Raw genomic sequence first — 13,285 nt, 5'->3', positions numbered from 1 at the left:
TGTGGTCCTGTCATGCTTTTAAATCTGTGAGCCTATGGAAGCGCCAGCAGGTTATATGCTGGAGCAGAGACAAAGCACCCCAGTCTAAAGACTTGGTCTAAAGTATGACGTGAAAAGATGTGATGATGAAGCTCAGGCAAAATGACCGTGGATAGGAGTCCTTACAGCACACATATTTTGCCCAGCATCACATGGTTGTGACCACCCCAGCTTTTGACAATTTCTGCCAATAAAATCCAGTGTGAAGCCCCCTATCTCCTGAGACCCGCCCTCTCTCCCTTGCAAGGACTCTGCTCTGCAAAGGTTGTGGGTGGAAATGCACAGGGCCGCCGTTCGGGCACGTCCCAAGTCTGTCTGGGCAGTGCCTGGGCTCAGTCCAACCAGGGACTGACCCCCAGAGCGTTGCCCCCCAAAAACATGGCAAGCCGACACTTGGCAAGGCGCAAGTCCTCCTGCCGGAGTGGCCAGCCCAGCTGCAGGGCCAGTGGGTGTACCGGAGCCACGGGCCACCGGGAGCCTGCGGATCTGTCCTGAAGGAAGGTGGCTCTTAGACATGCACTAGTGAAAAACTTCAAAATAAATTGAGGCAGGCATCCCTGTTAGCTTCAGTGCTGTTACTTTAGAGACTCCACTGGACTGCTGTGCTGGATGTAAGCTCTCTTATGTCATTTTCTCCTGGTTTCCACTGTTCGACATGTATGTCTTTCCTGCTTCCTCACTTATTTTTGTAGGCTATCCACAGAGCACTGGGTCTCCTTCACCACAAGTGAAATACTCTGCTACATGTGCAAGAGCAAAACCAATATACATATGTAAGACAGCAAAGTATTTTTCATGTGCAGATTACAAGTGTCTATGAGTTAAAAATTCTGAAAAATCAAACATTTACTGAATATCCTCTAGATACCTTTTATTTTCAGTATCTGCATCATGCTTTTTTCATTTTTAGTAACTCAATATATTTCAAGATTTATATGAGGAGGCTTTTCACTGTTCATCCACCATGCCAATTTAGCATCTTGTACTTAAAACTCATTTTAAAATCCAATACATCAGCGCTCTCAGGCACAGTGTCTCTGTTGGCTGGCCTTGAGCCACATTTCTGGTTTTCTCCGCGCTTTGTGAAACATCTTTACAAAGAGAAGATTTCATCTCAGAGGAGGGTCTGGAGAATGGTTGTGTACTAAGTGCTAAGGTATGGCATAAGTGAATTGAACAAAAAAAAAAAAGAGGATCCTTTTCTTCTAGTCTCAAAGCTAATAGCAGTCTTAAGAGCTAGGTGTAATAATTAGCATAAACACTAATTGGATTAAATTGTTTGATACACTTCTTGTCAGACTTAAGGTTTAAGAAATGCTGATATTCCCACACCTTTCCAACCCTCCACGTTTTTATTTTCACAGGTATGATGGTGCCATCTTTGACCTCAGCTGTGTATTTCTTTGTATTTTTGGGCCTGTGCACATGGTGGTCCTGTTGCCAAGCATTTGATCCGCTGATATTCAGCTGTCTGTGTGTATTAATGGCTATATTCAGTGCGGGGCACTTGATTGGACTTTACCTGTACCAGCTACAGTTCTTTCAGGAGGTTGTTCCACCAAAAGATTTCTATGCCAGGTGAGAGAAATTCCTTTCCTGTTTAATTGTGGGCATATGATGCAATGATTTCTTATCACACGTTGATGCAAATGGTCTTCCACGTAATGCTTTGACAAATTGTATGCATAGCTTCATCTTCAGTCTTGGAAGAGTCAAAGCATTTCGGACCGAGTGGTTTTGGATGATAGAGAGAAGTCCTGTCTGGGCAATTGTGTACCGAGAGCTAGGGCAGGTTAGGAGGGGAAGGTGATTTTTTGTTCTGTTCAGAGTGATCCTCAGATGCGAGTGAGAATGATTTGGCTGATACAGGAGATAAAGGAAATCAGTGGCAGCACTGAGGCAAAGGCAGGGTACTACACATGCGTATTTTTGGTAGAGGAAAAGAAATGTTCCGAGGTCTAAAGCCATAGTGTCCTAACTGGGGCAAAATGCCTGTGTGGTGCCATCCCTGTGTGCAGAGACTGAGGGCTGCTGTGGTACTTCACCTGCTGTGCGTAATACTGGTCTGTTAATATACAAATTCTCTGTGGTCATGCAGAACGTGCCGGTTTTATGTTCATACGGAAGGTACATCACTTAACTCCAAAAGCAGCATTTCTAGTTGCTGCTGCGGTAAATATTGATTGGATGTGATTTCACTGACCCTTTAATTTTTTTGCATGCTTTTTTTATACTGTAATCTAAAATAAGGTGGATGTATTTTACTCATTACTACTTTTTCTTCTGCTGGATTATGATTGCAAATTGTTTTTATGGTATGTATTTTTAGTGTTGTAGTAATCTTCACATTAAACTAAATGTAAACCTTAACTTTATTTCTAGTAAGCTGTGCTGGTTTTGGCTGGGGCCTACTGTTCCTTTTAAATATTTTAAGTTGAAGGTGAAAGGCTATTAGGTGTACTGGGGAGAATCAATTAATGATTTATATCTCAATGCACCATTAAAAGCAGTAAAAAATGAGCTGCCTAGTTACAGTAGCTGGTGCTTTAATACTTGTTTTGACATTCTATTTAGTACAGGTTAATAGATGTGTGTTTTGTGATGTTGGAATCGCTAGCTTGAGGAGGCTGGTTGGGAGGGCATAGCGTTACCTGAAAAATCGGAAAAGATCTGCTTAGTTTAGGTTCTTTTGTGCCACCTAGAGGTCAAGGGAGGAGAATGGATGATTTCTAGTACTAAGTAGCTAAAATGCTCACAGCTAAAAGGCTCCTTAAAGCCTTTGTATTATTTTCTCCGTGTATTAAGAAAAGAAAGAAAACATGGCTTCAAAATTCTCAACTATTTGGCTACGAGGATATAATCTCACAGTGTTTTACCACCAGACAGCAATAACATTTTCTCAAGGAGAGGAAGTATATGTTTCATAATGTTTTGCCATAATATGTGAAACTCTCTTCATATGCATAATTTGTAAAAGTCCCTTTTTTCCTTTTGATTATTTTTATTATTAATTTTCAATTACTTTAATTTTCAATTAACTTAGTCTCAAACTTCTTTCCTGCATTAAGTTATTTTTTGGTAAATAGCATATTTCTACATTTTATGATAAAATTTCATTCAGTACAAATATGCCACTTTAACTTAGTCACTAATTTTTGAAAAGAAAAAATCTGATTACAAGTGAGTTGTCTCTGCCTCATTGTAGAAAGAAAAAGCACCTTCAGAGTTTGGGTTAGAAAAAGTCCCAGCGCTGGACTTTGGAGTATGTACTGACCTTTTTGTAAGCAGAAAATGATGTTATCTTCTTGCAGACTTTCTCTTGAACTGGTACTGTTGGGTACTCTGCCTTTTACACATGATATCATGTGAGGGACTGATGTTCTAAATTACACAGGAAATTATGTTTGAATATACAAAACACCGATGACAACTCAACAGAAGGTGCAGTAAATATATCTTCCTTGTTTCTTTAATCACAGTTCTTTCTGCTGTGGATTTGCTTTGATCTACTTTCAGGGAGATGTGTTTGAAGAGCATCGAGACAGGTGTTACCAGTGCTTGGAAGTGCAAATCTGAGTGTGAGGAAAAGCCAATAATACGATTTTTAATGATTGGAGTAGGACTGGTGTATAAGCAGTGACTAGAGGAGGAAAATGAGAGACACATGTACTGGAATGGTGCAGAAAAAATACTTTAGCATTTTTCGTCCTAGAAGAAATTTGATACCTTGCTATTTTATGTACCATCCTGGTTTGAAGCAGAGCTAAATACGCAGAGTTCCCATTAATACTAGTGGGTGGCTTGCATTGGTAAATTATATACCGAGAAAAGAATCTGATTCCCCAAATTCTTCTCTGCTATTGTCACCCAGAATATGCTGTTTAATGTCTTTTTACAAGAGGAGATCAGCAGATCGTTCTCATACTTAGTTGTATGAACTCTCCTTACTTAGTTGCAGTAAACTCACTGTATGAAAAAAAATACAGCAGGTAGATGTATTTGCGTGTGTTAGTTTTAGTGCCATTACAAACAGACCTTTATCCATATATGAAGGGGAGCTGAAACATAAGAACGAATGGCTTTTATTTCTCTGTAAAGTTTTGAGGGGTCGATCCCCAGGTTAAGCTCTCCTCAGGTGCCAGGGCAGATGTAAAAACTATTCCTGTTGGGCTGCTGGTGGATATTATTTCTCTCTGCAGAGCCTAAGGGTGGCATTTTAAAAAGCTGCTAACATTGTTATTTCTGAGTTTGAGTTCTCAAGTTGACAAGAAACGTACAAGTTGTTTCTGATCCACAAAAAATGTGTTGTCTCTGAATAGTAATGCATTCAGCTTGCCACTGTATCGATTGATTTCAGACTAAATGAAGTTAGACTATACCCAAGCAAGCTGGAAAGTTCTCAAGTTAACAGTATCTGTCAGCTAAGATTTGCATCATCCTTGTGCTGCTCCTTCCTTTTAAGAACCCTTCAACTCAAAATTCAACACTTACGATTGTAAGAAGTGACTGAACAGTGTCATCAGAAGAAAGCATTTTTCTTGAAAGGGATAGTCTGAAATCCGGTGAATATACGTATTTTGCCCTGAAGCCCTTTGGCATTCTGCAAGCAAAGTACTTACCCCAAAAATAGGATACTGTGATAACATAGCCCTGTGTATTTGCCATAGTGCTATTAGCAAACATGAAGGCACCGATCTCCTACAAAGTTTCAGATCTGCTGTTGCAGCTTTCTGGTTCTGTGATGTGCAGATAGAAGTGGCATAAACACAAACGCCCACCTAAATGCCATCCAACGCGCACTAGGATCTGCAGACTGAAAAATGTATAGGGTACTGAAATGTCTGAAGTATAGCTGATGTGTCAGGGGTAGGCACACTAGTGGCAGAGCTTGCATGAAGCTGCCTCTGCCACTAACAGCTTTTCTTCTCTAGACCAGCCCGCAGTGGAGAAGTGAGCAGCGGTCGTTCAAGGCAGTGCTCTAACTGCCTTGGAAAGCGTGGTCCTAAATGGCGCAGGAGGACCAGCGTAAATAAGGCTGAACCTACCCTTCAGTTAGGAGTTACCTAGTTGCATAAATTAACACTGGTTAATTACCAACTGATCTCTGTCAAATAAAATGTCCACACTCATTTATAACTTCATTTAAAATAGGTATGTTCTGTGTTGACTTGCTGCCGTATTGCAAAATTGGTGATTTACAGAGATGGGAAAACAATAGCAACAAGTATCCATTTAAAGCAAAATTCAGAAAATATCGTATTTCTGCCATAAAATTCTTTTCACCTGAGTTAACAAAAACAAGTCAATGAGCTAAAATGATTTTAGAAATTATGTACACAGTGCCACAGCCTGAAAAAATATGCAATAATATGTTTGCCATTTTTCAGATTGCTGCCTCCTTTCTTCCTGATGTTGTTTATTTTGGCAAAAGGATGTAACTGGGGCAATGATAAGGCCTTGCCAACATGAAGAAATAGGATCAGTGCAGCGGTATGAAGTTTATCCTGAGTCAGTAAAGTTATTCCTGTCCAAAACTGTGCTTATAAGCGTATTCATTTAAAGATCCAGTAATCCAATGTAAATGAAAAACTATGTGCTTTCTTAGAGTTTTAGGTCTGTCTTGTATTGCTTGTAGTTTTCAGGCGAGTAATGTTCAAAATAGTTTGAATACAAATGGTTTCGTATATGGGAAGGTATCACCCTTATAAAGTGAGGCAAACCTAGGCATCCAGGGAGTGTCGTCCACTTCACAGTGGTACGTTATTTCACATTTTTAAGTGAATGGGAATTTGGAATTACACAACTGATTGCTTTGTTGCAGTCTGAGTGGGGAAGTCTAATCTAAGGCCGTCTTTTCAACAGGAAATTTTCATCTGAAAGACGCCTATAAATCTCTTTAAGCAGGACTTTTTAAATAGGTTTTACAGTGATTAGGAATAAGCTTGCTTAAATGACTCTTATTTTTGGAGGGAGTGTTATACTGATATTTGCTACAGATGGTAGACTCAGAATATACAGTTTGTTTTCAGATCTATCTGAGACAAGTCCAGTCCAAAATCCTCCATTTGAACTTCCCTGAAAGCTTTGATCTAGATTCAGAATGTGTAGCCCAAATGCTCTGTTTATCCGGGGTAAGAAATGAATAAATGTTTAAGCACAGTCTCAAAAATATTCCTGGACTTGTCAGATCAGGGTGGGACATCCAGCTATAATTGTTTTTTCTAAATTAGAGGCTAAGTGTGCTAATAGAATCTCAGCAGGAGAGCAGATATTGCCAAAATAGCAAGATGTAGCTGATCGATGACCTTGTTGGCAGTGTCTTGCCTCTCTCCAGGGCAAGGCACGGATCTCCTGCTGCTTTTGTAGCTCCACTGGAGCCAAGAGCTGGGCAACATGTTTCACCTGAGCTGCAGCCACTGTTAGTCCTTGCTGCAGACCATCTTTGGCACCTGTCTCAAGGGTGGCTCACCTCTGAGAGGTTCTCCGTTATGTTTGTTTCTCCTTCCTAAGAGGAAGGTCTACTGGTTCTTAACAAACCTTGCATATTCTTTAGTTCCCTTTTAGTGTCTTAATTCACTGGAACAAGCTGGTGTGGTTTATATCAGAAACTGCTCAACATGACTGCAAAGAAAGAGTCCTGTTTAGTGAACCCCGCTCAGAATTTCATTACAAACTTTTTACAAGACTGAAAAAGATTAATATAATTTTTGACTGTTTTGTGTTTTGCACTCTTAACCATTCTGATAGCACTGTCTGGAATAGCCAAATGCGATAGGAAAACCAGTGGTGGAGTTCCCAGTCAGTTGTAGCAGGAAAGCCTTGGAAACGTTGCAAAACTACTCGCTGTTGTGAGATTTCCAGCTTAGCGTCTGCCACACGGGCATTCAGAGATTCATCCAAAATGAATTCACCTCTTTCAACGCTTATTCAGAGGGATTCCTTGGAGATTCACTCATCAGCGAGCATGTAATAAATGTCCATGCTGCGCTCACTTTATAGGAGAGTTGTACTCAACATTGATTTAAAATGGTTAGCTCAGGTTTTGGTGGAAGTCCAGTAGTGACAACAGGGAAGTCAGTGCAAACGTACCCCGCTTTACTAGGGAGAACTTGTAGCCCTTGCTGATCTTTACATGGTCATTAATACTCATCTCTTTTTGCTACATACTGCAGTTCTTTAAAATCACCAAATTCTTGTTTGTGCCAGGATTTACAGCAAGTTTGAAACTTTCTGAAAAAAGCAACAGATGAACTAGTAAGTAAACTGCAGCAGTTTCTCTGGCAGAGCAGCCCTTCCCAGCCTCCCTGGCAGTCTGCGCGGTGGTGGCTCTCCATCCCCACGACGGAGCCGTCGACGTTCGCCATAACTGCCACCCTGCGCGAAGTGCCAAATTTAGCCTTGGCAGAAGCAGGCACAACTTTATTCATGTTACTGACCTTACACCATGGGTGATTTACATCCCTCTGTCTTCCCCTGGACTTGAAAGGGATGTAAACCGAGAGGCATGCTAAGACCTTTTAAAAACAACGGGTTTCTGCATGCGGGAAAGACCAGTTTCTGAGCCGCGTTTTGCTGCAGCAGCGAGCCTGCGGCCGGTGAGCTCTCTGGCAGCCTGGCAGGGGCTGGCCCTGGCCACAGGTGGTTCTCGTTAGTGGGGAGAGGGGAGCCTTGGCGCTCCCAACAACGTGTATGCTGTATCCGGAAACTGAGCGTAAGCTGCAAACATAAAAATCGGTCACCGTCGCATGACATAATGTTGGCGAATTGCCACTTCCTTGCTGTCTCCTGCCCCCGAGTAGCTGTGTGTTACCGTAAGAACAGCCGAAGGTGCCCCTTTCTTGGGATGCCTTGAAACGTCGGGATGAGAGGGACAGAGGGACATGACAAAGATTTTACAGGCGCTGATGTATCCTGACAAACTTCCTGCTGTTTCTGGTTTGAAATGGGTGTGCAGCTGCTCTTGTAACAGAACCTTCCCACTTTTGCGTCCCCTAACCCATCTGACTGGCGTGGGACCAGCACACCTCTCCGCTAACAGAAGCTCTGCTCGTGGCCAGGGAGAGCTGCATCGCCCCACTCCCCCATACACACCGTGCGTCTGCTTATGTGTATCTGATTCCCACGCTGACCCTCGAATACAGACTCCCTGCCCGTCACAGGCTGTCCTGTGTGGACAGAGGATATCTGTGAAGAAGTGACCCTTTAATTTTTTTTTTGTAGTGTTTAAAGAACACAGATCTGCATGCTATGATCATTGAGCAAGTGTCTGAAAAAAAGGACAGGGAAGGGATGGACAGACATCAACCCCTCTCCTCCTACCAGATTCGAATTGCTATTGCTTTTTGTTATTAGGAGATGTGGATTATAATTAGCAAACTTCTCTTGGCATTAAAAGCTTGTCTTTACTGTTCTCCTGAGATCTGCTCACCAGCTTTTATTTTCATACTCTGGCATGCCCAGAAATTGTGATGATAAATATTTAGCACTTACGTAGCTCTGTGTTTTCAGCTCAATATATAAACATTGACAAATGAATCATCCCACACTCCTCAGAGGTAGTACAAAAGGCAGTCCTGACTAACATCAGTCGAGCACATACCAGGGAGTTAGTCCTTGTCTGCATGAGAGGCGGTCTCCATCAGTTTCTCTAAACACTCGGAGTGGATGTGCTTAATCTCTTGTTTATGTTCATTTAGCTGAAGTTGGGAACTTACTGATAAAAACTGAGCCAATCAGGTACAGTTTATAACCGATTTAAAATCAGCTCTGTTATACAGCTTTAGTTTTGAAATTAGTTAATTAGGCATTTTCCCCACATTTCCTAAGCCTTATTGTTCATTGTCCCACTATCTTCTTTCCCATATCTTGCTGTTTTATTGTCTTTTTCTGTTTAAAAACAAATGGGAATCATAACTTGCATTTCTGCCTTAGTGCATTCTCTGCTAAAGAAGAGTATCTTCTTTGCTCATATTTTCTACTGCAGAATCTCTTAATTTAGGTATCAATCACTCTTGCTTTTTTTTCAATCCGTTTCACCACCAGCTGAGTAAGTGGAAAATCTCTTTATCCTCTGCATGCATCACTGAACCTAGCAGACTGTCCCAGTGTGACTGAAAAGTATCATCATTCCCTTTCAGAGGTGGAAAAATTCCCTAACAGAAAAGTTAGATGAATTACATAACCCCCCCAGCTAGCCAGAGCTTGGAATAAAACCCAAAGTTTTTGGCTGGAGTCTGTGTCCTTAGGTTCCTAGATCACAGAGCAAGTTACCTCAAAGTTAAAATGAGTATGAAGCTACACTTGAAAACAATTTCTGTTCTTCTGCATCTGTCATTCTAAGAGGTAACAGTAAATGTCTTAAGCTGGCAGGCAGTTGCATGGCAAGTTGTTGTACGGGTCACTTGCATGTTCTGGTCACGTAGCACCACCCTGCTAAATGCTGATGCTCACCAGGGTTATTTGAGCACGGTCTCCTTTTCTTAAATGATTTCTGCTGAAGCTTTACACTCCATGGGCTAGCTGCGTAAACGCATCTGTCCTTCTCCCAGCACCTGAGCTTAGGACAAGAAGGCTGTCCGTGGGCTGCACTACCTGTCTGAGAGTTGGGAGCAGGCTGTCCTCCCTTCACATCCCCGGCTCTGCCTGTGTGAGACTTTCTGAGGTGGGACTGTTGGCTCCTTTCCTTTAAGCACCTCTGCCAACTCACTTTGAAAAACCAATAACCTCAGTTACTAATTGGCGCGGAAAGACATCGTTAAGCCATGCCTCCTGCTGTGTGCTGAGGTGTCCAAGCTCACCCTCTGGCAAGGGGAAGCCTTTGTGGCCATGGATGTTTCTGAACACGCCTTCAGTTTTCCCTCTCCCTCTTTCCACATGGCTCCTTAGAAACCTGGACCTGTTTTCTCACTACTTTCATCTCTGAGTAGAAAATGCAACTAAACATTAAAAATTTTTAATTTTGTTGGCACGATTTGGGTGGCGTCCTTGCCCAAGCGGTGCTGTTCAGTATAAGTTGCTTTTCGTTCCCCCATATGGTCGCAGGGAACGTGCGTGTACATGAGGAAGGGGAGCGGGTGGCAAACCATGGCTGCTGGTGCCAACCAGCTTCCTCCACTGGGGTGGCTTTTCTTTCTCCATCCTCTCATCCCAGCAGCACTGCCTCAGCTCCTGCAGCCTCTGTGCTCCCTGAGTTGCCTCCAGTTTGTAGCTGAAACTGTTTGAAAAAAAACCCTGCTGCATTTGCAGTAGTTTTATTTTAGTGACAGGACAAACAACTGTCTACCTAACTCTCTACCTAACATGTGAGCCAGGCTGCTGCTGTCAAATCAGTGACACTGCTGGTCCTGGTGAGGAAGGATCATGTTGAAGGAGACACTAGCTAAGGTATCAGGCAGGGCCCCTAACGCAATTTCTTCTGCAGCTTTATCCCCATTTCACCTTCTTGCCATCCTATCTGGTGGACCTCCCTCTGCCACATGCTCAGCTGTCTGATTGGGATGAAAAGATGCTGGAGTCGCTGCTTCAGCATGTTTCTTCATCAGATGATCACCTCTGGAAGTCCCAGCAAAGGTCCCCAAAGGCTACAGCAACATCGCTGCTTTTCTAGCTCACTGATGGGCTGAAAAGAGCAACATCAATATCAATGCTCACCACAAATTCAGAGCACAGCTGAGCTGTGTCATGGGTAATGAAACAGTTTGGGGATCCAGAGAGGAAACCCACTGATAGGATAAATCTTCTTCATGCCAGGCTTTTGAAGATGATAGTTTTTTTCTCAGTAAACAAGGGATTAATAGACCCACATCTGCTATTAGTGGTAACAGTAGGGAATCATTGCCTGTAAGGCAATGAAAGCATACTACGAGCTTTTGGAATAGAAAGTTGGTACAAAGCTCAATTATTGGTTGAAATGTGGTATATATCTCACAAATCTTTATGTTCAGATTTAAATTCCCCTCAGGGCAGCTGCTTTATTTCAGATGTATGAAGTATTTGAATGTCTGAAGTTTGGTCATTTTTAATGGATGTCCAATCCTTAACAGCTTCCAGTCACATAGTCTCAGAGAAAATTCCATTATCTGGTTACTTTAAAAAAAACAGGTTGTATAGCAGATACTGTTTAACATCCTGTTTTAAAGTTGTTAATTCACTTGAGAGCAAAGTGATTTTATTGCGGCTGCTTATACGGTCATTTTGTTCTCCCTGAATTAAGATTTGTGTTGCATTTACAGTTTTTGCAAGCTTTTCTGTTATTCACAACCCTTAAAGCTATCCTTTCTCCTCTACAGCTTCCTGGATTAATGGCTCATAATTTCTCTCTGTCCTCATTATATGGATGATATTAGCACACAAGTTTTAAATTACTTATTTTTTCATGAGGTTTCTCATGCAATAGATGTGCATTTGAAATTAGTTTTCCTTTAAAAGAAAAGTCACTGATGTTCAGAAGAGGGTGGAAGATATACCAGGGCTGGTTTTCTCATTGCCAGAAAAGCTTTGATCCAATACAAGCTATGGAAACCAAGACTTGGTAGAAAAAAAAGTACATAGACATCTGCTAAAGAGCTACAGAAATATGATGACATTAAAACAAAAGTTAGAATGATCTACTTACCCACCAAGCCTATATTCACTGTGTGTATGCCTGTATTACAGCGTTGTGATAGCAACACTCTGAAGGAAAACACTTCCAGTCTTAGTCTACGTTTTCAGATATTTACAAAAAAGTTATTAACTGTTAAGCTGAAATTTATCATTATACTTCTCAACCCAAACAATCAAATTTTTGTGTTATTGTTAATATGGCACAGTTCCACTTAGCCAGTTCTGAATTATCCAAGTCTGAACCAAAGCAGGGTCTAGAGCTTTTAAGCGCTAAAAATACTTGCAATGCTTTTTAAAGCTTGTATCACTCCGAAATGGATAAATTTAATAACTTCAGTCCAGCTGCAGACTGAGGTTTGTGTCTGCAATATCTCCCTACACAGTTGTCCTGCTGAGCTGAGGAGAAGGCATGAATGATCAGCTCCTTCTCTGTGGAATCTTATAAATAACGTGATTTGGAAAGACAGATGCCAATTTTCCCATTCATTCTTTTTTTCCTCTTAAAAAGCCATGTGAAACCAAATGCCTCCTGCTCATCTTAACTCTAATTCTTTGGGGCGCTTAATGCATTTCAGCCAACTTTCCCACTTCTTTCCTCCCTGTGTTGCTATTTCTGTAAAAATGTTGTGTCAGTTCAGCGTACCCTCGAGCATTAGCCCCAGTGTGGTCTGAATTCCCAGCCTATAGCCTAGAGAGTAACAAACTTCTGGAAGGCAAGGATGGGCCTGGAGGTACCACGGGACCGGCTGAGTCCTTTCCAACGGCATGTATTTCTTTGGGCGTATAGCCAAATGATGTACTGGGGGGAGTGGGGTGGCTCACAGGATTCCCTTGGAAGAGACTTTACGGATATAATTTTATGGATCATAACTTGTGTGTAGCTCTGCCATCCAAGTACAGAAAACTCAACAGGATGGCTTGTGTGAATGGGGGACTCCTAACTTTTAGGAGGGCTGTGTGGAAATGGTATTTTCTGTTCGCTAATTTATTTTTTAATTCTTTCCACTCCTTCCCCCCTCTTTTCCCCAGAGCGTTTTCCAGTTCGACAAGAGTATGTACCTCCTTTAAGTCAATGTTTGAAAAAAGGTTCACTCTTCAAGCAATGCTTACAGATTGGGACATAGCCGTTTCAGTATTTCAAGTACTCTTCTTCATCAGTCTCGGTCTTTTGGGGCTTGTCCTGTGAAACATGAAGTTTTGCCTTTTCTCCCTGTATGTCAGCCCTCTTTTCCCCAGGAAAAGAAGATTTCTAACACCACCCCCCACTCCCCTCCCCCCAAAAAAGGCTACACTTTTTTTTCACCATTTCTGGGGATTTCCTGTTGTTAAATTTCTCTTTTTGTATATAAACTCTGTTGTTCCTTTTTCTGCTCTCGTCTCTCCTCTCCTCTTCTTCTTCTTCTCTTCTTCTTCCCTTTTCTTTTCCTCTCTTGTATGGCCACTTCTAGCATCTCCATTTAGGGCTCAGCCATTCAAATGTCAGTCAATCTTGATAGTCTCCTACCCCAGACATGTAGGCACCACTCCCCTCGCCTTCCATGTGAGGAAAATGAAATAAATATGCAATAGAAGATATCCAGATGACATAAAGATTCAGACAGTTGATAAAATCCAACAGAAATTCAGGAGTTCTACAAAGATG

At 41.8% G+C, this 13,285-nt stretch overlaps 1 protein-coding gene across 1 annotated transcript in view; it reads left to right on the top strand.

Annotated features, from left to right (window-relative positions):
* PIEZO2 (piezo type mechanosensitive ion channel component 2) overlaps nucleotides 1–13,285 on the top strand; it is a 324,199-nt gene that overhangs the window by 197,283 nt on the left and 113,631 nt on the right. Inside the window, exon 7 of the mRNA XM_076329988.1 lies at nucleotides 1,404–1,617. Within this exon, the coding sequence (XP_076186103.1) occupies nucleotides 1,404–1,617 (214 nt within the window). The remainder of the gene's footprint in view (nucleotides 1–1,403; nucleotides 1,618–13,285) is intronic.

The sequence above is a fragment of the Aptenodytes patagonicus genome, chromosome 2, assembly GCF_965638725.1.
Source record: "Aptenodytes patagonicus chromosome 2, bAptPat1.pri.cur, whole genome shotgun sequence".
NCBI lineage: Eukaryota > Metazoa > Chordata > Aves > Sphenisciformes > Spheniscidae > Aptenodytes > Aptenodytes patagonicus.
The sequence above is the reverse complement of the archived record's forward strand: the minus strand, read 5'-3'. Positions and strand labels throughout refer to the sequence as shown.